The sequence below is a fragment of the Cygnus atratus genome, chromosome 19, assembly GCF_013377495.2.
Source record: "Cygnus atratus isolate AKBS03 ecotype Queensland, Australia chromosome 19, CAtr_DNAZoo_HiC_assembly, whole genome shotgun sequence".
NCBI lineage: Eukaryota > Metazoa > Chordata > Aves > Anseriformes > Anatidae > Cygnus > Cygnus atratus.
The window spans coordinates 9,254,348-9,282,145 of NC_066380.1; the positions used below are offsets into that span (position 1 = coordinate 9,254,348).

At 46.1% G+C, this 27,798-nt stretch overlaps 1 protein-coding gene and 1 long non-coding RNA gene across 2 annotated transcripts; one reads left to right on the forward strand and one right to left on the reverse strand.

The window, feature by feature from the left end:
• On the forward strand, positions 1–15,107 carry TNFSF15 (TNF superfamily member 15). Its single transcript, XM_035564588.2, has 5 exons — positions 1–80; positions 1,632–1,905; positions 8,349–8,400; positions 8,768–8,815; positions 14,191–15,107. Exons 1-5 carry the CDS (start codon positions 46–48, stop codon positions 14,616–14,618), a joined length of 837 nt encoding a protein of 278 aa, XP_035420481.1. The 5' UTR covers positions 1–45; the 3' UTR covers positions 14,619–15,107.
• Positions 4,800–27,798, reverse strand: LOC118257044 (uncharacterized). Its single transcript, XR_007709006.1, has 3 exons — positions 27,315–27,798; positions 26,987–27,108; positions 4,800–5,080 (listed from the first exon to the last, which is right to left on the reverse strand). It is a non-coding gene; the product is annotated as an uncharacterized LOC118257044 (long non-coding RNA).

The following is a 27,798-nucleotide window of genomic DNA, read 5'->3' on the forward strand; positions in this document are numbered from 1 at the left end:
ATAGTACTTGTCCTCATGATTTTACAGCCTAAATGAACACAAACAATGAAGAAGGAAGAATACCTAGAGAAGAAAACAAAGTAAGAGACCGGTCTAAGGTCACAAACGGTTTATGTGGCTTAGCATAGATTAGAGTACACATCCTTTGGTGTTTTAGCAGCTCTCATCCCACCGCCCTAAACCAAACCGTGTTTCAATAATTCCCGCTTTACCTTCACACTTTCCCTGACCTGTAACACTGTGCCCTGGTAAGGATCCCAGCCCTGGCCATCCCTGCAAAGAGACATCTTCTGCTCACAACACGGCTTTTGGCTTCCTAGCATATACCCAGCTGCACAGGACTATTGCAATAGGCAGATTTCTAACAGTGCTATCAAAGTGCAAGTGATAACAGCTGGATGAATTTTGATTGATTATTCATCCTCCCCAAGTGATTGGGGGTGGGGGGTTGGGAGTGGCAGACATTAGGATATGAACAAAAGTTTTTCCTGCTTACATATAATTTTGTAATAACAAAAATGTCTTTTTTTTTTCTAATGTGGGAGATGGGGGGAACCAAAACTTGTTGCTCTCTCACTAAAAAAAAAAAATACATTTCCACACAGAGGGAAAAAAAGAAGAAGTTTCTATGCATCAGCATGTGTGTGTGTATAAATCAAAGTTTCATTTCTGATGAGACCATGTTTTCACAGGAAAAACCTTCCAGTTTCAAAAACCTGGATCACTCCAAATGGCCTCATCTCCATCAAAGGCTGCTACCAAGCCCCTCCTGAGGCCAGTGCATGGATGGGGACAGCGCGGCACGGGGCGAGCATGCAGGCAGCCCTTGTAGCGAACAGCCAGCAAGCACTGCGGCTGAGCTGGCCTCCCCAAATCGTGCTGCCCTGCAGCTCCTGGGGTGCTGATAGGCAGCAGCCCTTTTTAATCTCAGATAGCAGCTATCAATGAGGCAAAATGACCTCACATTTTCCCAAGTGCAATAAAGTCACAGCTTTTCCCCTTCCAAGTAATGATAACAGGCTCCTGGGAAAGTATAGCAACGAGTTCAGAGAGCAAGCCCCCATCGGCCGGGGAGCCAAGCACCCGACCGGGGCCTGAGCCCAGGCTGCTTGGTGCAAAAGGCACTCATCGTGCAGCCTGCAACCTGCCTCACGGTCTGCTATTACGCAGGAACAAAGTGACATCCTAGAGAAACAGACTCCTTCTGGGTGTCACTTGCAGCCTGCTCGCCTTCCCTAAAAGCCTCTTCCCTTTCATCCCGAGGCCGTGCTGAAACTGCGGTGCTGCGGCCACTCGGCCTCGCGCTCCCCCTTTGCTTCTCACTTTCACTCCCATTGGTTTCACGTTCCCTTTGCCACGCGGAAAAGCTTTCAAGCTCATCCAGCCCGGCATCAGAGTTTATCCTGGTTCCACCCACTGGGACTTTCCTAGCTTCCTCCTACACGCGAGGGGAAAAAAAGGCAGAGGGAGGCAGGCAGCAGGCACCTCGGGGAGCTCGATGAGCCGCGGTGCTCCCTTCCCTGAGCTAGGTTTCTATTGTAGGCGGTGCATTCCTCGGGAGGGAGGGTGTGCGTGTGTCGGTGCCTTCCCACACTCGGGGCAGCTCTTATTTAATGGGGGTCTCCATGCAGGGCAGAAGCCAGAGGAGATTTTGCTGTTGCCAGCTCCCAGCCAGGCTCAGCGGCAGCTCACATGTCAAGCGCCGGCATGGACCGCGGGGCTGAGATAACCCTGGAGGAGGAAGCTCCGGTGATCGGCCAAGCCTCCAGGATGCACCTCAAGGAGGACTTGAGGAGGATACGATGCGCTGTGCTGCTGTGCCTGCTGGCCGTGCTGCTGCTGGCATTGCCCACCGCCTACCTGCTGGTTGGAAACCTCCGAGCCCCCAACTCCTGCTCTGGCCAGGTAAGGCTCTGCCGTGCATCGGACCTGCTGCCCTAAGAGGAGGGGAGCGTGGCGTTCACCATCCCCCATCGTTTGCTTATTTGTTTGTCTGGTTCTTCTTCTCTCTTTATGAGTTTCTCATGTTTAAGGGAAGGCGAGAAGTTCGCCGTTACCTTCCGCCTTCCTTACTCAGAGCCAGTCTGCCAGGGACAACTCTTATGATTGTTCGATCTTTTTAACTAATGGTTTGTGTTCCTCTTGTCGTAATTTCACTAAGGTCACAGCACAGCATACACCTTTAAAACTTTTACTGGCGTGCTGCAGAAAATGCTTAAGAGATAGCTCTAGTTGATGGAAATTTGTGTCTCTCCGCTGATTTCAGACAGATTTTGATACTACGGCTCATTTTCCTCCTTACTGTTGGATTAACTCTGAGACTTCCCCTACCATGTCCTGTTCCAGCAAACATCTGCTGAGTGTGCTGCTGATGTCAGTGGGTCAGTGCCGTTTGTACATGATCGGGCAGACAGCTGGGGCTCTCATGTATTATCAGTGCAAACTCCTGCGGAGATAAGATTTGGAACAACTACAGTCTGATCCTAAAGCTTGCATCCCACTTTTTTACTCCCCATCAAAGCTTTCTCTATATCCGGGGAACTTCTGAGCTCTTTTTCTTTGACAGACAGCTAAACTCCCTTTGCTCCTAGAAATACAGGCTGGCTGGTGCAGTCACTTCTAATGCTGTCCTGTGCTGCCCTACTCCTGCTTATGTTAGCCTGCAAGTGTCTACACTCACTGCAGACTATGAATCCAGCAGGACTGCCACATGCCAGAAGGAAGAGTTGTGCATTTGGGTCTGAAGAATTAAGGTTTAAAGGAATTTTAGCTTCAGGTCTGAAATTCCCCACCTAATAAGCATGCTTGTCATATAGCCGTATGCATACTTAGGAACAGCAAAAGAAAGCAGTGTTAGTAAGCGGCCTTGAGAACAAACTTCGGATGTAGGAAACATTTTGCCTGCAGATGTTTGGACAGTCTGTCAGCTGTGTCCTGTAGCTGCACGCATGTGCGTGCTCGGCTGCACGGAGCAGCACTAGCCCTGCTTTGAACCCGAGCCTGCACAGCCGGCGTGTCACACCCAAGCAGAGCCAGCTCCTGAGTGCATCTTCCACGTTACCCGGTTGTAACTTCAGGCACAGCTGAAAGGAAGTGTGACAGCCCTGCACAGTACGTCAGACTGCTAAATTTGCTGATTTCTCGCACGTGTACATTCTGCTGCACTGTCCCTCTCACTATTATTTAGGCCAGTTGGAGCAGGCGCGCACAGAGTGAAAAGGCATTTCGGACGGTCTCATTGCTCTTTCTGTTCCCATCCTCTGAGGTTCTGCAGTACCAAGCAGAAAGTTCCATTCTTGAAACAATCGTAAAAAGAAATAATATCATAATGTTAGCTGTTTGATAGGACTAGCGTGTTCCTGACTCTTAACCCTGCTGGAAGAGTTAGTGGAGAAAAATATTTGTGACCGGGTTTAGCTTCTTAAGAGGAAAAGCGCAACATAAACCATTAGATTTGCTCTAGCCTGGATTACATGAGCATGTATTTCCATGCGTCTACACTGACTTATTAGTGCATAGTATTCCCACAGTGATGTAACGAGGTGATCAGATGAGTTACAGCCGCTGCATGTCCCAGTGAGGGAGGGAAAATCATCAGGGCTGGCCGCCTGCCTGTGGCGCTTGTGCCAAGCCGAGTGGGTGGAGCGCCTAGCTGCAGTTCCACAGGATCCTGCCTTTGCTCCCTATTTCATTCACTCCACGGATCACTGATGGTGTCACCAGTGTTGTCCAGCAACAGAGCGCAGCTGGGCGGATTTGTCTGCCTGCGGAGCTTGCTGTTAATCCCCCCCTAAGAGCTGTGCCACGGGCTGAGCGTGGGTGCTCAGTCCTGCAGCTCAGCACAGCACAGCTCAGTCCAGCGGAGAGTTTCTAGGTGTACAGGCTCTCAGAATCACGTCTTTTCATGTTTCCATCTGCATTTGAAGAGTGAGAACTGCATGGCTAAAGGATGCCTTCTTCACACACCCCATTGATATCCTGGGCCAGAAGAACTTGTCTGGGACCAGGCATGCGTGCTGGAGCTCTCTGCGCACAGCTTTTGGGTGCAGGTGTCCTGGGTGTACTGGGAGCAGGTAGACCGGCCCCAGTTTGCACCAGATGTGGGTTGACTCGCTGTCCCTTGCAGCAATGAGCTCACAGGAGGAGCTCTCTCAGTGCCCCAGGCCCAGAGCTCAGCCCGCACCCGCCGGATTGTCCCCTCCTCCTGCACTTGGGCCAGCCCGGGGCAGCAGGAGGGACTTGGCTCCGGCACCTCCTGGGAGGCACTGGTGCAGCCAGGCAGGTGAGAAGCAGACATAGTAAATCCCTGAACCCGTCCTTCCTGGAGCAAGGAGGAGGAGAAGGGTTGTGCAACAGGGGTGTGCCTCTTCAGTTTGCCTGCGGGGTATGACAGTTTGCTCATCTCGGCTTCTGTGTGGGTGCACATGCTGTCACATTCTCCTTGGAAGGGGTATAAACTCACCTTTTCCTCTGGAAATGCCCTTTTCAGGAAAGAGCAGAGCAAATTATGTCGTTACAGCAACATGTGTTAACCATCGGCTCTCTCTTTCTTGTGGTATGCTGCATCTTGCATGAATAATTGATGCCTTGATGATGGTTTCCCTGGACACCTTCCAGGCTCACTACACGGCTTCCCTTTTGGAAGTACAAATCACTTTCTTCCATGCTTCAAGACAGAGCGAGGTGAGGAAATAGAGTTCTTTAAGCAATGACACATGGCTTGGGCTATTAGCAGGAAATCTGTAAAAGGGAAGTCAAATTTCAGCCTGAGTGCACAGATCCACCAAGGGGAAGAGCACAGTAGCCAGGAAAGCATCTCCATCTGTCTTAGCAACTTGTTCTGCTAGCCCCGTAATGCAGAGAGTCAAGTCCTGACCTGCAGATGTTGGTACTTGGGCTTGTGTTGGTGGCATCCTTAGCATGGCAGGGCCACAAGCAGTGAAAAGGGAAATTCAATCCAGAAACTGTCCAAAGGGTTGCACATGAACATGTGTGCCATGTCAGCCTCACAATGGAGACGGGAGGTGCCACAGGATGGAAGGGACTTTAAAGTCCTAGCAGCTCCTCCTGGATCTCCTTCCTGCAGTACAAAAGGATATAGCAGCAAAGCTTAGATGAGACAGGCAGAACTATAACCTGTCCAGAGCCAGAAGCCCGTATGGCCTGTCCAAATGGGAATAGAACCCCAAATGGCTTCATGATCCTTAGGGATGGAGAGGTGCTTGGGGAGCAGCAGGGAGCATTGCATCCAGCCCTACGTGTGCGGGACTGTCTTTCCAAAAACTACGAAACTGCTGCTTGATGATGCTTATGGCTCTCGTGGGCAGAGAAGCCAGCATATGCCGTGGCCCAGCCAAAAACCTCCCACTGGAGGCATTTTTCAGCAGCAGGGGACCAGACATGTCCTGTCCAAGCCATGCAGCACCCCTGGAGCAAGCAAAATTGGAGGTGCAGGTACCGTGCATGCCCTGCAGAGCCCTGCCTGTAAATTAGCATGTTGTGCTGAAAACAGAGCAGTGGAGGAGCTGGGGGGGATTTTGCTTATTAATCCCCCTGCCTCCAGCACCAAGCTGCTTTTCCCAGGCAGTTCCCCTGGACAACCCCAGCCCCTCCTTGAGGTGTGAGAGGCAAAGCGCATGCTCAGGGGATGTTTGGTCCTTCTCCTTGGCTTTAGCGAGACATGGATGTAGATGCACTGGGACTTTTGGACATTCTTGGTATCAAAGCAACAGAGCAGTGTGTTGTGTGCTGCTGTTTTCAGGGTAAGCAGAGCAGTTGGAGAAGTCCTTTGTCCCCAAGTCAGCTGTAAGGTGGGATTTTCAAAGTCACGTGGCACTGGCTACAGTCTCTCTGGAGTAACTGAAAGGAAAATTGAGACCATGGTCTGAACTTTTCAGAATCACAGCTAAGCAATAAGGGAGAATAGAGAAAAAATCTAATTGTGTAAATGATTTCTGTACTGTCTCATGCTGCTTGGCTCTCCCTCATTTCCTTCATCCTGAAAACTCTTTATGCATCTCCACTACGCCATCAATGTACATCTTTAGGACAAATATTATTAATACCTGGACATTATGTAGCATTTTCTGGTACTGAAATATTTTTCTTTGGAAGTTTAGAAGATTTGTATCCCTATCAAACAACACAATTGGGGAAAAAAAAATACCTTTCCCACTTAAAAAGATAATTCACACTCTGTAACTCTGTAGCACCCTGCTTATGCACTGCCCCTTAGCATGTAGAAAAACAGCTGCTTCACGAGGACTATCCACTCGGCATTCTTTGGAAACGAGTAAATTGAAGTTCCATGAAAAGCTTCTTTGTGATTTTTAGTCAAGACCATTTCAGCATTTTTGATAAAGCAGCAGGATTCTTCTTGAGATCCTTCCCACTTCCCCATCATTTCTGCTTGTATTGCAACGCTGCGCGTATATAAACTACTTCAGCAGAAGTTAGGCTTTAAATAACCAGTCCCACTGAAGTTAGATGATTAAATATAGGTTTGTGATTGATTTATAGCTCCCTGTGATTCTTAGCATTGTTAGGAAATATGTAACTTGATAAATATGTAGAAAGTGCCACATAAATAAAGCTGCAAATATACACATAGGCATCTGGCAGAAAGCACGGGGGATGTTTGAGGGAAATCCTCGACGTGAGCTTGTGCTTCCCACCAGGGGAAGGACAGTAACCTGGCTGTGACTGTGTCCCATCAGTTGTGTTCAGATACCACAGCAAGCAGGCAGGACCTCAGAGAAAGTTGCTGGTGACAATGAGAGGCGCAGACACCTTGGCACTATTCCTCTCTCGGCCAACACCGAGCTTTCTCCCAGCCTCTCTCCTAGATGACATTTCCTGCAGGGCAGATGAGCCCCGTGCCTGGGCTGTGTGTGTGTGTGTTCGCAGCAGAAAGGGAGGGGAAAAAAAAGATATTTTTCCTTCTCCATTTCTTTTCCAACACACTGGAGCCATTATTTCAGAAATGATGTTTTTCTGCAGCAGCACATGGCTGCTCGCTGCTGGTGAAACATCTTTGGGCTCACCAGAGCAGCCAGCAGTCCCATACAACCTGATTCTTCCCCCCACATACTCTCCTTGCCATAACCTGTGTAAATTATGCATTTTCAACTTCTCCTGCAATACTTGGAGCTGTGTGAGATGCAGCCACCGGGAGACAACTTCAGCACCTACATGCTGATATTATTTCAGCCTGGTTTTTGAGCAATGCGCATCACACCGTCTGTTGCAAGATGATCAGTGGCAGCTTGCTGTACCCAATAAATTCATTGCAGCCATCCCTGATGCACACCATACCTCACCAGGCAGCCCCGAGCTGGCTGCATATCCCCAACCACTGGCTACCTGCAGCCACACTGCCAGCATCATCCTACCAAGCACCGTGCCCGGCACAAGCACAAGGGACGATGCTCCCCATGCCCCGGGGAGGCCGCATCCAGTGTCAGCATCCCGCAGCTTCCTCCTTCCACCTGCAGCATGCTGGGTTCAGGCTGCCATAGCAGGGCTTGCTCCTGGCAAGGAGCCACGGGCCATGCAGGATGAGTCAGGAGCCACCCGGAGGCGCGCAGCATGCAGCCGGTGGCTGCCCTTTTTTTGCTGCTTGACCCAAATGTCAGCACCGCTTGGCACAGGCCCTGCTACCACAGGGACGGGTCATAAACATGCCGGTGCTCAGTGCTAGAGGAACATTTAAGATGCAAGCGAACATGGAACAGCCTGCCTTGCCTTGGGGCTCCCAAGAACTCAAGGCAGACCTAAGTGATAGACTTACAGTCTGAAATAACTCAGAAAGGGAAGCAGGGGAAGCAGCAGGTCTGTAGCTGGTACACCTCTTACTTTCTTTGCTAGCGTTTTGGATGCAATTTGCTCAGCCCTGCTGAGGCATGAAGCAGGGAAGAAGGGAAGAATGTCTCACATTGCTCTGCTCGCTCTGTTTCGCTGCATGGATGGAGACAGGAGTCACCAAGCAGTGGTGCTGGGTGGACACATGGTCCCATAAGAGCGTTAGCAATGGTCTCTGCCCCAGCACTGCCACAGGCTCACAGCCCATGAATGAGGCTGGAGCCAAACCCAGCCATCACAGGAGCCCAGCTCCTGTCCCTGGCACCTCTTCTGAGATGTGGGTGGTTTCACACAAACAGTTAAAAAAAAAAAAAAAAAAAAAAAAACTCTTGCAATGAGGCAAAGCTCTGTTGGGGCTTGTCCTTTTACTTAAAAGCTGTAGCTGAGGTGGAAGATATCAGTGTAACATCTCATGTTTTCTGGGATAACACAAACTGGACCCTCGTGGAGGAGCCCTCGAGCTAACCATTTGCACTTCTCTCCCACAGGTCACAGACGAGAGGGGCTCTCACCTTCTGAAGCAGCGGGCAGTAGAAACTGGTCAGTTTGCCGTCCCTTTCCCATCCCCAGCACATTTGTTTACTGAGGTTTTGCAATTGCTGCCGCTGCGCCCAGGGCCGACAGCTCCCCACCCACTCTCATGGCCCAGATCCATGCAAGGCAGGGCGGAATAAGCCACAGGAGGCCGGGAGGTGGGGTACAGCAGGGGCCATAGCGAGGGGCGAGCACTTCTGTCCCCATTCCAGCACGGGCCCACACCTCCCCAGCAGCTCACTGGGACCAGTAAAACTCCCTCAGAGAGCCAAAGTGCAGTTTCGGGAGCCCGTGCACACCCTGCGCCCAGCCAAGCAGGGGAGTGCTCCCCCTCCACTCACTTAACCCTTCTTTTTTTCTCTTTTCCCCTCAGTTACAGATACAATTCCCAGTGCGGAGAAGCCAAGAGCGCACCTGACAGGTAATGCTTGTTCAATACGAAAGCGTTCCCCTCGGGCCTTACAGCTGTTGCAGTGCAAAAACCTCGGTTTATACGGCTCTGATAGGATCAGGTGTTGTAAGAAGCAGGAGAGAAATAGTCTTAGAGCTTTGCTTTGCTCTGCAGATTTACCACGGCGGTGTGCGTAGGGAAGGGCCTGCAGAGGAGAGGCAGCCAGGACCGGTGCCACTTCTCCTGGTGGTTGCTGTCACCAAGTGAGCACTCGGGCCTCTGAAACCAAGTGTCAGTGAGTGCCCACTTTCTTAGGAAAGGAGCCCAAGTGAGCTGTGATCTACAAAGAACTACCAGTTTCGAAGCCAAATGAGGTCATTAAGTCCGGTTTTAGGGCCCCTATTTTTGTAAGCCCTGACTGAAGCCACACACACTACGTTCCTATGAAATAGCCACCTGTTTTTGGTGTGATCATCTCTAACACACGTTGGAGCTAGCAAGGGAAGAGCTGTGCCCAGCTGAACCCCTCTGAGCCCGTACATGTGACAGGAAAATGCCCTCACAAAGCGCTGCTGTGGGGCAGGTGATCTCGCCGTGGAGCTGGGGCTCTCATCACTCCAAGGCCGCTGTCCTGAGCCCTCCCCCCTCCCTCCAGGTCCACCTTCCTGGAAAATGTAGGGATTACCAGAAGGGGAACAGGTTCATGGCAGGTTCCCATCTGGATGGGACTGAGTGCTGAAGGGCCCCCCAGCTGCTCTGAGCTTCTCCCATCTGTCCACTGAGGCAATTTGCACTGCAGAGTCTTCCCCAGCACCCCGTGCGCTGTCCCAGGGGAGCACCGTAGTAACCTGAACCACGCAAGACGCTGCATGAAGCTTCACACAAATTTACATACAGGGTTGAAGCAACTAGTGCTTCAGGGCTGAGTTTTTCCCTGGCATTGTTTACTTTTGCTAATCCACAAATTCCTTCTTAATGCACACCCTCGGTCCCATCTCCTTCCTCACGCAGGTTGCTAGAACATCCAAACGGGCCTGTCCCTGCTCAAAGCACATCCTTGCGTAAATGCAAGCTGGCAGGAGCAGAAGGACCACGTCTGCTAATGTAGGTCCCCCTGTTTCCCAAGTTGCCACATGACTGAGACCCAGAAGCTCCCGGGGTGGCTGACTCAGAGCTGCAGCCGAAGTGCTGCGCTGCTGACAGGAACTTCCCTGGGTTGCACAAAAGTCCACTTGTCGCAGGGAAGCACCCAACAGTTTACTCCAAATTTCCTCAGGCCTCCCGTTTGCAAGAACTCCTTCACCATCATTCCCAAGCAGTGCCCCTGGGACGCTGCCTGTCCTCCTCAGCCTGATGTTTCAGCCCCATCGCTGTTAGCCATGAGAAGGAAAAAGCTGAGATGTTTTTTCTCACTCCTTTTCTGTGCAAAATGGAGTTGGGGACCTGAGCTGAAGGCATCTAGGCTGCTGTGCTACATAGCCATCAGGAAACCAGACTTCCATGAACTTGTCTTTAAGCTTTTTTTTTTTTTTTTTGAATCTCAAAATGGTTTGTGTTAGAAGGGACCTTAAAGCCCATCTAATCCCAAATCCATCTAATCCCTCCCACCAGCCCAGGCTGCCCCCAGACCCATCCAGCCTGGCCTTGGGCACTGCCAGGGATGGGGCACCCACAGCTCCTCTGGGCAGCCTGTTGAGCCCAGGCATATTTTGGGGCTTCTCTGCATCCTGTAAGCAATGACTTCCCAAACTTAGTGGTGCATCATAGTCAGAAAGCTGTGCTGTTCTAAACTTGTCATATAATAACTTCTTGAGTGTCATCCTGCTCTTTGCTTATCAGAATCTGTGACTGACTTGTGCATAGAAAGTGAAAAAGGAATAATTATTCTTTAGATATTTCTTACATTCCACCAAATCAGGCACCTTCTTCAGTGAAAACAGTAGACTAGGTACTCTCCCTCACAGGAAATCTCTTCCAGATCCTTATCTCCTCCTCTCTGTCTCCTCCTAGATTTAGGAACATGTATTCTGAAGGTGAGAACAGAGGAGTGAGGGGAATGAGAACCAGCTGGAGTGCTTAGCATGGGAATGCACCACTGAATTAACAGTAGCAGGATGACTCAATGTTTTGGTCTCTGTTCCTTTATGAAAAATTCTCCACCTGCTCTTGGCCTTTTTAACACATATTGAGCATGTTGAACCCATCATGACACTGACATCTCATCTCCCTGGTGGCTGTAGCTAGTAAAGAATAGCGTGGTCAGCATAAATAATCACTTGGGACTTTTCTCCATCCCCATTCTGCCCCATGCGCTAGTTCATACTTGGTGCTGGCTGCTCCACGCTGTGCCATCATCCCTGCTGTTGTACTGGGCTGTACTTCAGGGGAAGATGCAGACCAATGCCTATTCCTCCTTGTCACCAGCCTGGAGCACAGCTGGATGCAGCATGTTGCAGAAACCCCATCAAGTACCTGGCTGGCATTTATCATGCTGCAATGCTAATTATAATAAGCACTCCACTAAATCTGGGTAGAAAAACCCTTTTTGGTTCCACTTGGTTGTCGAACCTTCTAAGAACAGTTATTAAACTCCCAGGGCACGATCTTGAGCAACAGAGGCTCTGCAGCCATTGCGCTTTGCAATAGGGCATGCCGCACAAAGCTGTACTCCACAGGAGACTCAGACCCTCATCTCTTTCTTATAATATAGCTGACAGTATTAGGCCATCACACCAGTGAGGGCCATGAATTGTAGAAACCCCACAAGTTCACCAACATGCCATGAATGCACCCAAGAGCTGCTAAGCAATGGGGATTCCCCAACAAGAAACTAAACCGAAAGGGATCTTAGGAAAAGAGAAGAAATCTGGCATGTAAGTGATACCAGAAACTAAAAACGCAGAGGAAACTTGAAGGAGATGTAGCAATTAATCCCTTACTAAAAGCAGATTTTATTTACTTCGAGGATTAGCATAATATATATATTTGCTGAAAGTGCGGCTCCATATATTTAAGAAATCAATGACAAATACAAATACTGCTAGAAAAGGAGCTATACTGTATTCAAAGGCATTTGAACATGCATTTTTTCCTCTTGGCATATCTCTAAAGCATAGAAAAAAATAACCAGCTTGGAAACAGAGAGCATCATTACAGTGGGCGCTAGCCTAAAAGGAAGGTTATAGCTACAAAACTTAGAGTTGCCTAATTCTAGAAGTTATGAAATCATGTACTTCGAGATGCCTTTTAGTTATTTAAAAACAGTGAAGAATTGAGTGTCACTGACATTTTAAGTGCGTCATTGTACACAGCAAAAAAAAAAAATTCTCATGAAGCTTCTCCTCAATTTTCCCCCAAACTTCACAAGATGAAAAAGAGCCCAGGACATTTTTGGGAAATTTTCTGATCTTCTACCTCAAACAAGCTTCCCTCTGTTACCACCTCATCTCTGAGAGGTCTTACCCCAAGCTGTTGTAATCAGCATGACCCAAGTGCTACTTTAGTTTTTGCCAGGATGCAGCCCAGTCCCTGGACGGACACCCGAGGCAGATGAGATGAAGGCAGACCACAAATACTTTCACTTTCTTTTACTCCTCTCTTTCTGTATCAGGCAACGCTTCATTGGCTCTAAGCCTCATAGTCCTTATAATACTTCTATATTTTAGCTTGGCTTGCTGTCACAATCCCTGTCTATTGCCCTCCCATACAGAAATACTCTCTTCATGTGCTTTGCCTCCTGGGAAAAAATAGACAGATATAATTCTTCAGCAGCACTGACAGGCAGGCTGAGAAAAAAAAAAAAAAAAAGCCATTATTTGGTTGGGCTGCTTGAAGAATATGCAGGAAATTGCACTTCTAACATCAGCTTGTCTCCTTATCGGTTATCTATTGCCATTGCAAAAAAGGATGCCATGGGACTGAGCATATTCGTTTTCCTGAATCTCATGTCACCCAGGGTAAACCTAAAGGTCATTGCCAAGCACTTCAAAGCGCTCCCTTACCTGCATTCAGCTTGCCTCCCTGCCCATGCACACACACCCTTTCCCCAAACACTGAATCAAAATCAACTTTAAACATTAACCTAAGTTCATGAAAAAGAAAAAGGGTTGGTTTCCTGGAAATCAGTTGATTCAGTCTTTCTCAGTGTTTAACATCAACTTTCCAGGTTTGCTGTAATACCTGGCAGAATCTCAGCGGTATGTATGCTCTCCACCACCTCGGCTGCTGTTTTAGCACAACAATTTTATGTGGCAGTCAGTTAAGGGCAGAGAAAACTCTTCTGCTGCTGTGCAGAAGCAATAAGTGCTAGGGCTTGTTCTGCTGACTGTCATGTGAATAAAGTCAGAGCAGCAGAGGAGAGGTGAAGGGAAGAGGACAGCAGCTCCCTGATTCTTCCTGAGAGCCTCTGCAGCCTGGGGAGCACCCTCAGCCTCTGCTTGGATCAGACCAATGCTAGGGTCTGGATTAGAGTTCTATTAACTGCCAGACCATTTTGTTTGTTTGTTTGTTTTTAAGTAAGAAATAAAGCTGAAGATAACATTAAGCTTAATGTTTTGCTCCATCAAAACATTTTCAAAATGCTGAGGTAAAACTGGGCTTTAATATGTGTTACTTTGAAACTGGTCTTTTTAAAGCACATTGGGGTATTCTAGTTTTATGGTAAAATCAAAGGGCACCAGTAAACGAAAGGCAGTTGTACAGCAAAAGGTTTCGTTGTGAACACCCAGAAGGAAAGCTGGGTGCAAGGGCTAACCAAAAGCAACTTGGCAGGAAGAGAAGCTCAAGGGTCTCAGTGCTCGATGACAGATCACGCTGACTGTTGTGAAACTTTTGCAAGCAAATAGTGTCTGTTATCCTCCGTTAGCACTATGGTGGCATAAACATAACTTCAGTCCATTGCAACTTAAGAAAACGTTGCTCTAATGCCTCTTACTGCTGCCCTGAACCAAGATGTACAGGTGTGAACCATTGCAGCACAGGTCTGTACAACTCCCTAGCACTGCTTTCACTTAAGGACAAAGTTCATACTCTGAGAGCCGGGGTGTAAAGCAGTCTGTACTTCCCCATGGTGCTGTGAGACTCGGCCTTCAGGAAGGACGGCCTTGTCGCACCACCTAGGACATCCAGTTGTAGCCCAGCCCTGTAGGCAGCCTGCTTTGGCCGAGGTCTTCCAGCTTTGGCTCCTGATGGCTCAGATCTGGACACCACTAGACACGGTCCAAAAATGCCACTTGCCGGTTGGCCTGCAGCCAACTTTGTCTCAGCTTTCTAGCTGTAAAATAAGAACCTTTCCCTCCTGGTGTTTTAATTCCCCTTTGGAGTAGAGATCCGTTATCACGTTCAGCGGGATTTCCCCAGGCAGAGCAAAGTAACCCATCTCTTCTCCCTCTCTCTTTGTCCTGCAGTGAAGAAACAAGACCTTTCCAGCACCATGGGAAACCACCTGCCAATCCTGCAGTGGGAAGACAAGCAAGGCTTGGCCTTTACCAAGAACAACCTGAGTTATTTCAGCAACTCACTGGTGATACCTGTGTCTGGGGACTACTATGTCTATGCTCAGGTCACTTTCCGAGGGCCCATTGAAAGTTCAGGGAAAGCGAATTCTGTCACTGCCATCATCACCAAAGTCACCGACAGCTACCCCGAGCCCACCCAGCTGCTGACCAGCACCAAGACCCTCCGTGAAGAAGGGAACAGCTGGTTCCAGCCCATTTATCTGGGAGCCGTGGTCTCCTTAGAAGTAGGGGACAAGCTGATGGTCAACGTTAGCAACATTAAGCTGGTGGATTACACTAAGGAGCACAAAACCTTCTTTGGTGCCTTTCTACTGTAGGTCTCTGGCAGCAGCTGGTGGGGGCTGACATGGCCCTGCTGGACTCTGGTTTGGTGGAGGCGTGTTGGGGTGCTGGTCGCTGTTCTGTTCTCGTTCTGTACTGTCACTCACCTGCAGCACTCTCTGCAGCCTTAAATTAAGGGGTAGGGAAAGCTGAAGCCGCAGGCTGAATTGAAACAAAGCAAAAAACTCCAGAAAAATGCAAGTCAGGCTAGAGGAAAATAGAAGGTTTTGAAAGCAAAAGCTAAGAGCTCTTCAAAACTTTGTATGCTGGGGAGGGACCTGTTATATGTGTGGGATAGGCCTATTTATCCTGAATACTACAGCTAAGCTGCATCACTAACTCCTCTTCTAATATACAATTTCCTCATCTCAAAAAAAAAAAAAGTGTTTTAAACTTTCCCCAACACTTCCAGTATAGTTTTGCATTACCTCACTTCAGATTCTCAGTTCTAAAAGGTAATTATTTTTTGTCATTTCCTTACAAATAGATTTGCTCAGTACTTTGCACTAATATAAAACCCACATTAATCATTAACTGCTTAATTAATCCCTTCCAACTTCCCTGTAAAGTAGATTAAAATTATATTGCATTTTGCAGAAGCTACCTGATTTTTTTTTCCTCCAGGAAATTGTTTACAATTATGTAAGTCAATATGCAGGCTTAAGCCTTTATGTAAAACTTCTAGGGAACATGCAGAAATGCTTTCTGTTTCAGCATGACAGCGGAATCCCCCTGTCAGATCCTAACATTAGGAAAACAGAAAAAAACAAGGCAGAGGCACGCAACAAAATTTTCTGCACTATTTAAAATCAACCAACGAAATTTCAAGAGAAACCTTCTGCAATATCTGGTTTTCCAATTCGTTTAATGCAAAGCAAGTGCAACTAAAGAAATCACTGCCTTGGTGCTCTCCCCCCTTGCAACCACTGCTACAGCAGTCTGCGAAACACAAAGGACTCCCCAGCCTTTGCCTGGGCGAGGGCTGCCAACCAGCAGCCCATACAAAAGGTTCTCAGATCCAAAGACAAGATCATGGTGTGCCACGGCCAGGTGCAGAGCTCAGGAGCACTCAGCTTCCCATCTCGCACTTATTTTTTTCATGGACTTGCTGTCTCTCAGGGAAATTCCGCAGCTTTCCTTCTCCTCCCACAATAAATACATCACTGACAATGACTCAGGTCACGTTCCAGTAGATGCAGGCCTCACACTCTTAACTGCCCAGAGGTCTCACACCTGAGCACCTACCACTCAGCCATTCTGCAGGGGCTGGCTAGTGGCCAGGCTTTACTCACTGCAGCTCTCTTTTTTTTTTTGCCTCACCTCATTGGGCTCCCTCCGTTTTCTACTTCTTGGTCGGAAGCGACAGCAAGGCGTCATTCCCTAGCTATTGTTTCCACCCAAAGCCATGGCAGGGCCCAAAAGCACGCTGTTAGTGCCAGGGAGGCACCAAGGCTGGAGAACCCACGGGACTGGGGACAGGGGCTCGCAGCTGAAGGGCTCGAGTGGGCAGAGGAGCTCTCTGGTGGAGGCAGCCCAACTACAAAAGACCACGTGCGACATTGCAGCCTGACCAGCAGTGGGCTGCTTTGGCCACAGCAAGCCACTTCCAAGCAGAGACAATTTATTGCTATATAAAGATCTGTTTGAGGTGAGAAGGCAAAACACAACAGAAGCACAGAGAAGGGCCAAGCAGATTAGAGTATGAAGGGAAGAGAGAGGCAGAGAGGTGGGAAATCCAGGCAATATCTGGGTCTCTACCTCTTCATTGCTTGGGTATAAGCACTTCTGGGCTAACAGCAAGACTATGCTTCTTAATCCTAGCAGATCTTTTATCTAGTTAAATCATCCCAGAAAAGCAAGCTTTTTGACCATCCCTCCCCATTCTGCAGTGCCTTGGTCCCATAGTAGGTTCTCAGTCACCCTTCACTGTTCTATCTACACCGAGGCAGTATTAAGCACAGTATTAAAATACACAGTATTAAAAGCTAGGATGTTGGCATCTTTCCTCGCTCTTCTTTCCTCAGCGGATGTCTTTCTTACTTCCTGCTCCTCCTTGAGCCTAGGCATCAGATGTTGGTCCGCTGTGCAGTATAGCCCACCTAAGACACCTTGACATTGCTGCTGCATCAAAACCTCCTTAGAGTTAACTTCTCATCCTTTCTTTGACTTGTCCTTCACTTTCCCCACACCCACATCTCAGCTGTCCTCTTGATCCATTTCTCCCTCAGGCACCTTCCTTCCTTCTTGTCCCTATCCATTAAGTATAAGGACACCTCTTTGCCCAAACCTAAATTTCTACACACAACTTCTCTCTTATAATCATCCCAGTGCACAGAAAACTGCTATTTGAAAATAGATCAAGACAGCAGAAAGTAAAGGTAGTGTACCTGCTAGTAGCTGCAAATGCTCTTGGCCAAAACATCCTGTAGTTCTTTTATTAGCTAGATTCACTTCCATTTTTAAACCCTTATTGCTACGTTTTCTTCATCTGTTCAGTCTTTTATGCTAAAACTACCTCTTGGAGACAAGAGGAGTTATTCCATATGTATCCACTCAGCACCTAGCATACAATCTGGTCTTGTTATTTCTCAGAAAGGGCAACTCATCATTCACCACCTTGGCAGGGCTGTTCCTACTGCTCAGAAATCCCATTTTTTCCCTTTACACCATCAAAAAATGTGGTGAGATCGCAAGTTCAGGAAAAGGTTGTTCTCAGGGAAACCCTAAGACTTGCCATTTCTTAGATTTTCTCAAACATTCTCTCAGCATCCCATACTGAGTCCTTCTGAGCTGCTGATCCCTTCATTGTGTGCCCAAAATACGATCCAAATTCAGGAAAACATGACATTTGCAGGTCTTGCAGACCACCACATGGAGGCACTTAATGTGACTACCACACCAAAGAACATGGCATATCTCATAAAAAGGAGACTTAAGTGACCTCTCCAGGACAGGTGATTCTCAGCAACTATGTGGGAAAGCTTTTATGAAGTTATAGAGGATGAATTTGATGTATCCTTGGAGAAAATTGGAGTGCAAATTCTAGCTGTACTAAGTTACAGAAATTCAGAAAGCTCTTTACTTCTACAAATGAGATAACGTAGCATTCTTCTGAGGCCATAGGGCAATCCTGATAGGCTTGTAGAGCAGATTTCCATAAAAATTATATCTAAAGTCATCATCACTTAATGACTGTTGCACCGAATATGATAAATGGGAGTTTCAGGGGACAGGAATTGTGCGTGCAGTATATAACATAATAAAAGAAACTTCTAGGGAATACATACACATATAGACATGTTTATATATTTATACATATTCCATACAAGTTTTAGGAAGTGCTTTGGCAATAACAAGCCCCTTCTATAACAAAGTACATCATTTTTGTACACTGATGATAATTTTCTCAAGCAAAAACTTGCCTGCTGCTCTAACAATACAGGTATGACTCTTGTTCCATTAGCCATGTCACAAAAATATTTTAGTCCATAGCAAGCTCTCCTACCCCATTATTTACACCAGCTTCTAGCACGTTTAGCACAGTAGCACACTTTATATATATCATAAAGTAATTTATCTGGCATTACTTGTTTTAAAGTGGTGCAGGCATATTAACGTGCACACATCTACCCCAGTGGAAATTCTCCCTTTCTCCCCTTCCCTCCATACAGCGCTAATGTTTCTGTAATAGTGACTAGCAAGTATAATAGCAAGCACACGGGCTGATTCTGACCCAGGGACTCCACAGAAGTCAATGGCACAACCTCAGGGTAAAGCAGTTTAAAATAGAATTCAGGCTCAAAGAGAAATATTGCAAGTAGACTGAACCCAAGTTGCAAGTGATCTGATTTTCCCAGAGCTAAATAAGGATAGAAGTGTTCTCAGAAAATCACGTTTATTGAATTAGAAAATTTCTTTAATGTAAATCATTTCTGGAGATGTGAAAATGCATATACATCAGCATTTTCAACTGAATGAGAAGATGATGAAATCAGGCCTTGTGAACAAGTGACCTTTCAGTTTGTGGTCAGACTGAAAATATGTTTTGTTTTGGGTGGATGTGAAACTAGAACAGTTATAAGAAAAACTCCAAGCTGGAGGAATAGGGTTCAAGTAGGCAGCTTGTGCTACATGAACTAAAATAATTATGTGATTTCAGATTTTGACCCTTTCATTTTCCAGTAAAAGAGATATCTAAGCACTATACAGAACAAAACCATTGAAAGAAAAATAAACTTTATTTTTTAATATGAAGTATGATCAAAATATTTTTGTTCTTAGGATTTTGTTCTTCCCCATTCACTTTGATCTCCAAAAAGCTAACACTAAATATAACCCAAATTCATACAATGGTTCACTTACCTACTGCTTCCTTTCCCCTTAAAATCTAATAATAAGTATTAACTCTCTCTCTGTATAGATATCCAAGTAAATTTAAATCAAGCTATAAAGGGTTACAGCTCCAATCTTACCAACATACGCTTTACTTAGTCTTAAGCATGTGCCTAAGATGGGTGACATTGTAAAAGTGAGCTCAGTTTTCCTATCTGGTGTATGGGAGGAGTAAAATCAAATTAAAAGCGATGTGTTTTACCTGTGTTTACCCTGAACTACACCATTATAGGAGGAACCCCCCAATATAGGAGTAACCCCCCAAATAAGGAGCACTCACACGGACCATCGTCAGCACATGTATGTTGGCAGGATTAGGGTCTAGAGGTGGAAAGTTAAAGGTCATGTTCCTTAGTAAAACACGACCCAAATAACAAACAGTAGGCTGCTGAGATGATTTTGGACATCGCAGTTAGCAGATATCAGCTTGAGTAGACCCCCAGAAGGAAGGGATGCGACCAGTCAGTATCAAAGTTCAGCACAGACCAAGTGGGATGGATTAAGGTATTACTTGTGATTTTCAATACAGATAAACCGTATTTTGAAAGATTGTCATTTTTGAACTCTGTATAACTGACCATATTGTGCTCTGTGTTTATTAATCTCCTGGGTGGCCCATCATTTCAGATGAGAAATGAGGAGAAAATTCATTCTTTAGAAGAATCAGACAGCGTCAATAATTTTTGCCCAAATCTGGGTATTAAGCACCAGTATAGCATTTTGCTACTGTAATGTATTTTCATTAAGTGATTGTATATTGTCTTATGCTTCAGTACTGATGTTCACTTTTACCAGTAGAACAGACTTAGTTTTTTGTTTCTAAATTTTATGATAATAAAAATGCAAATTAACTAATGTGAGAGCTTCTGATCCTGGTCCCCTTCCAAAGACACTAACCCAACTGCACACATAAGGTTGATCAGCTAATACAGCCAAACACCCATGCTGCTGTGTGTTAATCATTGTTATTGCAGTTAGCAATTCTGCACCAGAGTGAACTCAAACGTTTTTCTTTTCCCCAGGAGTTAATAGGGCTTCCCTTTCGAAAGACAAAACAAAAGTCGACCAGACTTTCTTTTCCATTCATTTTTCCCCTTTGCAGTGTGGGAAACAGCTGGTTCCTTTTTTTTTTTTCCTTCCTTTGTCATTTCTTAGTAATATTTTGAAGAAAGCCCTGTGGAAAAGCAATGCTCATCAGAAACTGCGTCGCAGTCATACTGTCACTCCTGAGTCAGGGCCCAAAGCTGAACAGATAAGGGAGACAGGAACCATGTTATTCCAGCCAGCTTTGAAAATCACCAGCTGACAAAAAAAAAAAAAATGTTTCCACTGACTACAGCTATACATGAGAGCACCTTGGCAGCTTAGGAACTCAGCATTTCCAATTTCTCTGCTACTGACTGTCAGACGTAACCCAGCTGGAAAGCATTTGCTAAATGAGGGTTCAAGTCTTGAGTGAAGGCAACAGAGCTCTGGGCACCCTTAGTCCTGTTCTGCACTGAGCTTTTCTGTCCTTACACTCTCAGTGTAGTAGCAGTACCCATTGGATATGTACTTCTCATCCCGGACGGTGTTATCTTCAATCCTCTGCTGCCAAGAACACAAACTCTTCCTTTTCCACTAGAAGAATTCAGAAACATTGTCCCAGTAGGCATATTTCTTATCTCCACAGCTTGTCATTTTCCTGGCTTGAACACCAAGTAACATTTCTAAGTTAATTCAGAAGTGATTTCTGATTTAAGGCTATGTGTTCTGGCTCAAGTAAGGTTTTCACTTGAAAACTCTGATGGAGGAAGCACGTTTACCCTGGCTTTCATCCACTCGCATACCTGAGATATTTTGTCAGGCAGGTGGCAGCTTCGGTAAAGCAGCCAAGAGTTAATTAGTAGGAAACAGGCTTTCCCCCCCATAAGAATTCCACAACAAAAAGGTGCGTTTATTTTGAATTCAATAGCTACCTCAGATTCAAAGAATAGCAAAGGTGTTTTTTTTCTTTTTTAATCTTCCCGCTTTAACCTGAGCTAAGCGGAATTCCCTCGTTTTATTGTACTTACTCTGTTTAGAGTGAAATGGCAGTAACATAGCAGTAGTAGCTTGAGTTACTATCTTTGTAGTCTAAATATACTGGCATGTACCTTCCCTCCACATGAGGATTTTGCTTCATTTTCCCTACCTTTCTCATCCAAAAGTTGGATATTCTTAATAAATTTCTATGTTCTCTTTCTAGCAAGGGTAGAGATTTCTAAAAGGCCATCTCCCCTGGAATGGGTGGAGATAAGACCTTCTTGTCTCCTAAAGCTGCAGACGAATGTATAAAAAGATAATATTTTACTAGCTAAATGCAAGTGAGATTATAATAGCAGCACTCAGCAAGGGACAGCTCTCCCCAGCCCCCAAAACAGCACTGCACTCCCTTCCCAAGAAGGCTGGATAAAGCTGTCCAGATAGTTACTGCCTGAGCAGAATCTTCACTAGGTTTGGTGTTAACAACTACATCCATGGACATGGGTGGTGAAGGGAGAATCTTACTTTCATGTGATGCATTTGTTATTCCACTAAATTCACCTGGGACAGTAGGAAAGTTTAACTTCTTGAGGTGCCCAACCACAGCTAGATATGCTGCTCACCAGCTTTGTTCTTGCATGAAGGCCCATTTTCCAGGCTGGGAACAAGTTCAAAAGTCACTTAATACACCCAGCTTTTGGGAGAAGCTTTGAGTTCACTCTGGCAGGGCTTGAAGACTGTCTCAGTTGGTGCTCCATCCTGCAAGATGCTTAGGAGACAAAGCGGGTGAATGGAAGGAACACTCATAGGAAGAGACTTTACTTCAAAAGTCTCTGCTCATCGACAGGCAGCTGAATAAGGGCCAATTTTTTCCAACACACTCAGCAGCTGTCAGACAGGCTCTCAAAGCTAAGAATCCATTGATTCAGTTTTTTTGACGCCTGGTGCCAAAGCCAGACAGGAATCTCTTCAAAAGTGAAGAAACAAGCCAAGTTTATTAATAGCAGCAGTTCCAAATTCATTTTGCCTTAGAAGTATTACTATAAGTCCTTTGGAATAGCATGCAAGACATCGCCTCAAAAGTTAGAGCCTAGTACCATAAACACCAGGTTACTGTAAATAGTACATCATTAAGTTAATATTACATTAAGTCTTAAATTATTAAATACTATATTATTAAGTGCCGTAAGTAGGAAGGTTTGGGTGGTTTTGCTGAATTATGAACTAAACTAGCTTCCAGATGCTCTCATTCTTGTACAAATCAAGCTATGTTTTCATTGATTGCAGAGTTTTATCAATATGTCAAAAAGGCACTGAAAATGTTTACTGCATATTTATTGGTACTGTACATATAGATGTCAGTTATATGTAAGAAATTGCAAAAAACATGGTATGAAGTTGAGATCTATTAAACTTAACAGCTGTTTACTTTAGTAGATGGCTTTGATGTCTTCTGACAAGGAAGTTTATAAATATTTTTTAAAATATATGCTTTAAAATAAAAAATAAAAGCACTTCTATTCACCTTGATTCCTGAGTCCTTCTGTATTCTAATATCTACCAAGTGCTCATATTTACAGCTGGGAAAGGCAGACATTTGTTTACCCATAACAACATGGTTAAGTGTGCTATATTTTTCACATAATACATGATTTCACAGATGTGTAGATTTTTTTTTGTATGCAAGCTATTAATACATTTGCATTCAGAATATACACTCAGGACATTATTAATCCTAATATTTCAGGAGCACTGAAATTCATCCCTCTTCGTCTGAGGACCAATTTTGGACATTTTCTTGAGCCTTTGTTTTAAGGCCTGCAATTAGAATATTTTGGTCCAGCAGCGTACAATCATATATCAGGGAACTGAAAGTTATAGTCTCACTACTCTTCCCCCTTCCCTTCCCCCAGACAAAGCTAGCTGAATCTCACCATCATTTAAGGTGCTTAACTCTGTGGCAAAAAAAAAAAAAAAAAAAAAAAAAAAACAAACCAAAGAGTCAGTACATCCTGAAAACCACCTACCATGCTTTGGTATGAAAAAATCCCTATTTAACTGCTTTCCGCTCAATACCAGTAAGATCTAGTAAAAACTCATTATGCTCTGAGATTTGTGTAGAATTTCATAACATTTGAGCAGGACTACATCTGCAGTCCAGAAAAGAACTTGTGGGTGAACTGAATTCTGAAGTCTTACAACAGGATCCATTTGACCAACCCTATAAACTAATATTTCTGCCAGAATGGCAATGAAAAAAATCCTTAAAAAAAAAAAAAGCATTAACACGTTTTGTTCATGGCTGTCAACTAAAGTTAGTGGTGGCTCCTACCTGCAGTCTGGAAGCCTGCCATTAGTCTGACTTCCTCAACAGTCAGAGGGAGATGGGGTGACTTGCTCTCTGGGTACATCTCCCTTTCTCTATTAACTGCATACAACTAGAAATTCCAGCACAGCTGAGGTTAAGCAGTCGGAATCACACACCAAGCTTCAGTTCTGGGTTGAGAAAGTGACCGTTTGGGTCAGCAGCTTTGTCTGCGGCCTCTCAGCAGCTGCCAGAACTGGGGCCTGAAGCTGGCTACTGCACCAGCCCCTGTGGCTGTTCCCCTCCAACAACCAAGACTACAGCAAGACATTTGGCTTTTCCCTTGTATTCCACCCCTTTATCTGATATAAATTCATTAAAGTAGGAGAGCCCTGCCCTGTACCACAGGAGGGGAAGAGGTCCATTGCTCCCTGCTGATGGTCGAGCCAGGGGATTACCACAGAGGCATGCAGCGGTCTCCCCTCTGCAGGCAGGATACAGAGGCAGTTGTGCACGCAAAGGTGAAAGTGGAAGAGAACTTAATCAAGCAAACAGCTGCCAGAGGAGGATTATCTGTCAAATCATGCAGAATAGTTTTGTTCACTACACTTCCCCTTTCTCATCAGTTCCTAAAAGCAAAGGATGGAAAACGGCATCCTTTCAAAGAGACGGCTAGTGCTGCTTATGCCCCAGCCCTTCAGCTGGATGACTTCACTTTTTGCAGATGTCCCACTTCCTTTTCTGCATGTAAATCAGGGAAATCTCTAGAACAAAAACAAGGAGATATGAAACAACTTTTTCCTATAGCAGTGGGACTGTTCCTCTTTGCTACTGAATTATCTGGCAAGTAGGTATTAACGTGTGGAGAACTCCCCTGTCTGTACAAATATCTAGGTCCACTGAAACTAGACAGTTCCTTGGGCTGTTACACCACCTTAATCATGGTGACATCTCATTAGTTTTCCTTCAGAGGTCATCCCTTCATACTTTAATGGAGGAGGTTAAAAGAAGAGGTGAGACAAAGAGGACTGAAGAAGGCTTTTTCTTTACCCACTGTCTGCATCTAGTTGTCACTTCTGGCTAGGAACATGGGACTGATCTCCTGCGTATCCCATTACTGCTGCCCCTCTACAGTCATAAACCAGATTTGGATGCTTATTCATTTGGCACATCCACTATTCCTTACCCCAGCTCCTCAATTACAGTCCAAACTTCAGGAAAGCACTTATGCAATGATTCAAAGCAAAGTACATAACCACAAACCATTTTTTTTTGGCAAGCATAGTTTTATGTGGGAGTACTTTCTTGCTTCAGTGGTGCACCATGGGGATCGTGCTTTAAGGTTGTAAATGCAACAAGGACACCATAGTTCTTTAAGGAAGTTTTAGTTTGTTTATTCTCATAGACAGTTCCCAAGAGGTAGCTGAGGAAAACCCACTATTTTTACAGCAATGATCCTGGGCAAAGCAGCATGCTGGCACAGTTGCCACAAGGAATTTTCATGTAATTTCTTCCCAGAAATGCCTCACTGTGTCACAGGGTGGATCTCCTGAGTGATAAAGCTGACTATCATGCTACACCAGCACCTGATCTCTACTTCGTGGAAAATCCCAGAGGAAGGCACACATGCTATGATCATGGCTGGAGTGAGTCAGCCGTGACCTCAGGGCTGACCTCCTGCAGGCAGAGAACAGGTCAAAGCAGTGCCTGCGGTCTACCTGCCTGTGTCTTCTGCAACCCAAGCCAGGCCCAGACCAGGAGAAAAGGGACACCAAGGGACACCAGGCAGTTGCTGGGACACCCCCAAGCCCAGCAGTTCTGAATTGTGTTATTTCTCCACCCCCCCTTTAGTATGTGCATCACCAGGATAAAAACTTCAAGTGTTAAAGCCAGCCGTCCTTATTTCCTAAGTTATGGGTTTATACCCATCTTCTGGTAGCCTAAGAAGCTAACTGATATCTTCCTTAAGGTGCGCAGCCGCAGCATAGCTTGTCTCTGCTCTCTACCCACCTCTGCCACCCCTTTAGAAGGAAACTCATCCCCCAACCCCAAAGGCTCCCAGGTCCCTCTGCTCCCACACAGGATAACTCTCCTCCCACAGTAGACAATACAATTTAGACTATTTTACATTAAGACTTCTCTAGTGCCAGATCGGTACAAATACCAGTCACACTTTTAGTTTTATATTTTTACAGCTTAGAATTCAGCAAACAAACAGCAACTTCAGCTTGTGCTTCACAGAACACACCCCTAGTCCTCACTGAAGGGCTCCAGTATCATTTATTGACCTCAGGAATCGCTACCCCAGCTTCTGAGAACACTCTGCCTTCAGTGGCTTTCCTCCAAGCCTTGAATAAGCAACCTACCACCACTCAGAGGAAGGAAACCAGACTTTTACCCCATTACACATACAGTACTGGCAGCATGCAGCACACTTCATTCAGCTCAGGCCTCTCTTACACCAAGCTTCCCATGATGGTCATACACAGCCTTCAGAGTAGTCCCATACTGCAGCTGCAGGAGGAGGGGAAGAAATCCAAGTGGCAACTTTGACCTCTCTTGCACTTGTTATCAAGCCAGCAGTCGGGCTAACCTCATGCTCAGGGCAACGCTGCCACTCCCTTCAGATTCTTGGAAGTCACGGGAGCAAATGGCTCTGCCTCAGGACAAGCTGTTGGTATGTGTCTGAAGGTCACCCCTTCACCTCCCAGAACACCACTTGGTAACACAAGAGGTTTTTGTGAGGAGATAGCAGCTTTAACAGAAGTTCTTGAAAAAAATTTTTCCACTCAGAAATGAGATTTCTAACAACCTTGGAGACCGTGAGGGTCCTCACAGTGCAGGTCCTCCAGGGGTCCCCTACTGGAAGGCCCTGCCATGCTCCACAAAGGCTCTCAGAGCCCTTGACCCTTCTTACAAGGATTGTGCCACTAAAAAGTGATTCTTCTGAGCTGGAGCTTTTTACATGACAGAAGTACAGTAGCCAAGAGTATTGCCAAGTCTAAACAGACCTAGCAAGAGCCAGAAACCACACAGACCCAGGAAAAGGCCATCTCACCCCTCTCCTGCTTTCCAGGGAAGGAACTACACACACCAGGAGCAGACAGAAGCCGCAGGTTCCTCTTGTCCAGGCTCTCACACAGTGCCCTGAGTGTACCTTTACTCCCTTCACCAAGTGATCTACACACAGCCCATACCTCCCAGGGGGCCTGTTGGGGTCTGAGACACATTGCCAGCCAATAACCCAGCAGGCAGAGCATTCTCCCACTAAAGCAAAAGACTGAAGACCTTAAAAGCACAAGAAACATCCCAAGGTATCAGGCGAGTCCTTTAACAACAGTGGTAGAAGATGCTGTTTAGGGAAAACACATGGGTCTGATCACTGGTTTTCTTGCATTTCCCTCCTGTACTATTGCATCACCATCCACTGTAGCAATAACTTCAGAAAGTACATTCATGCCTATTCCTTTTAATATTAAACTCATGACTAAAACAAAGGCTCGTGAACAGATTAGTCATTCTGTAAACAAGTTGGTAATAATTATTTGTGCCTCAGTTTCCTCTGAGGGATTCCTTAAATTCCATGTCTGCTGTGCCAGAACACTCCTATCAGTTTCAGTCTGAAGATTAGAAAAGCCCTTGAGCCAGGGCAGCACATCTCACCTGGAGCACAGGAGCTATGAGATTAGTCTTGTCTGGGACACACTCTCCTTCTTGGCTGAGGCTTTGGAACACGACAGTTGTGCGTCAACATCCACGTTTCCTGTTGCTTGTCATCCAGGAACCTGTATCACATTAGAGGAACCTCATCAGAAGCCACAACCACATTGTCTTTCCTTCCCATAGGGATACAGCATCTGAGCTGTGGGCCTTCCTCGCTACCAAGTCAGATGTGGAGCCACAGGAATCAGCACACATGCTAATAACCCAGAGGCTGGTCAGCTTACAGCAACATTGGAGAGCATTCTCCATTGAGCAGAGAGCTCCTTACCAGGGCCCTGTGTCAAAGGGAGCTGCAAGGACCAACTTAGTCAAAGAGGTCAGGACTAGGTGATAGTCCCAGCTAGCTTCCTGTCTCTGATAGGAAACACCACTGAGAAGATAAACCTTTTTGTCCTGCCTTCCTTCCCTCATCTTTATGTGCCCTTAGTCTTTGATCTGGGAGACACAAAGAAAACAGATCAGCCAGAATACTGCTGGCTTGTTAGCCTTTTCCCCTTTTTAGGCTTTCTGATGTGGCTCCTCAACAAAACTCAAGTATTTCTTTTCTTCTTTCCCAATTGACTCCAGAGCACACAGCCACAGAGCCAGGAGCCCACCCCACACTTCTTGGAGAGCCATGCTCCAGGGATTAAGGAGGAGCATAAGGTTGCTATCTGACACAACACCACCTTCCCACACAGCAGGGATTTACAAGGAATTTCAGAAGTCAAGCCAACAGGCTCAGACAGCAGGATGATGTCTCCTCGCTCACC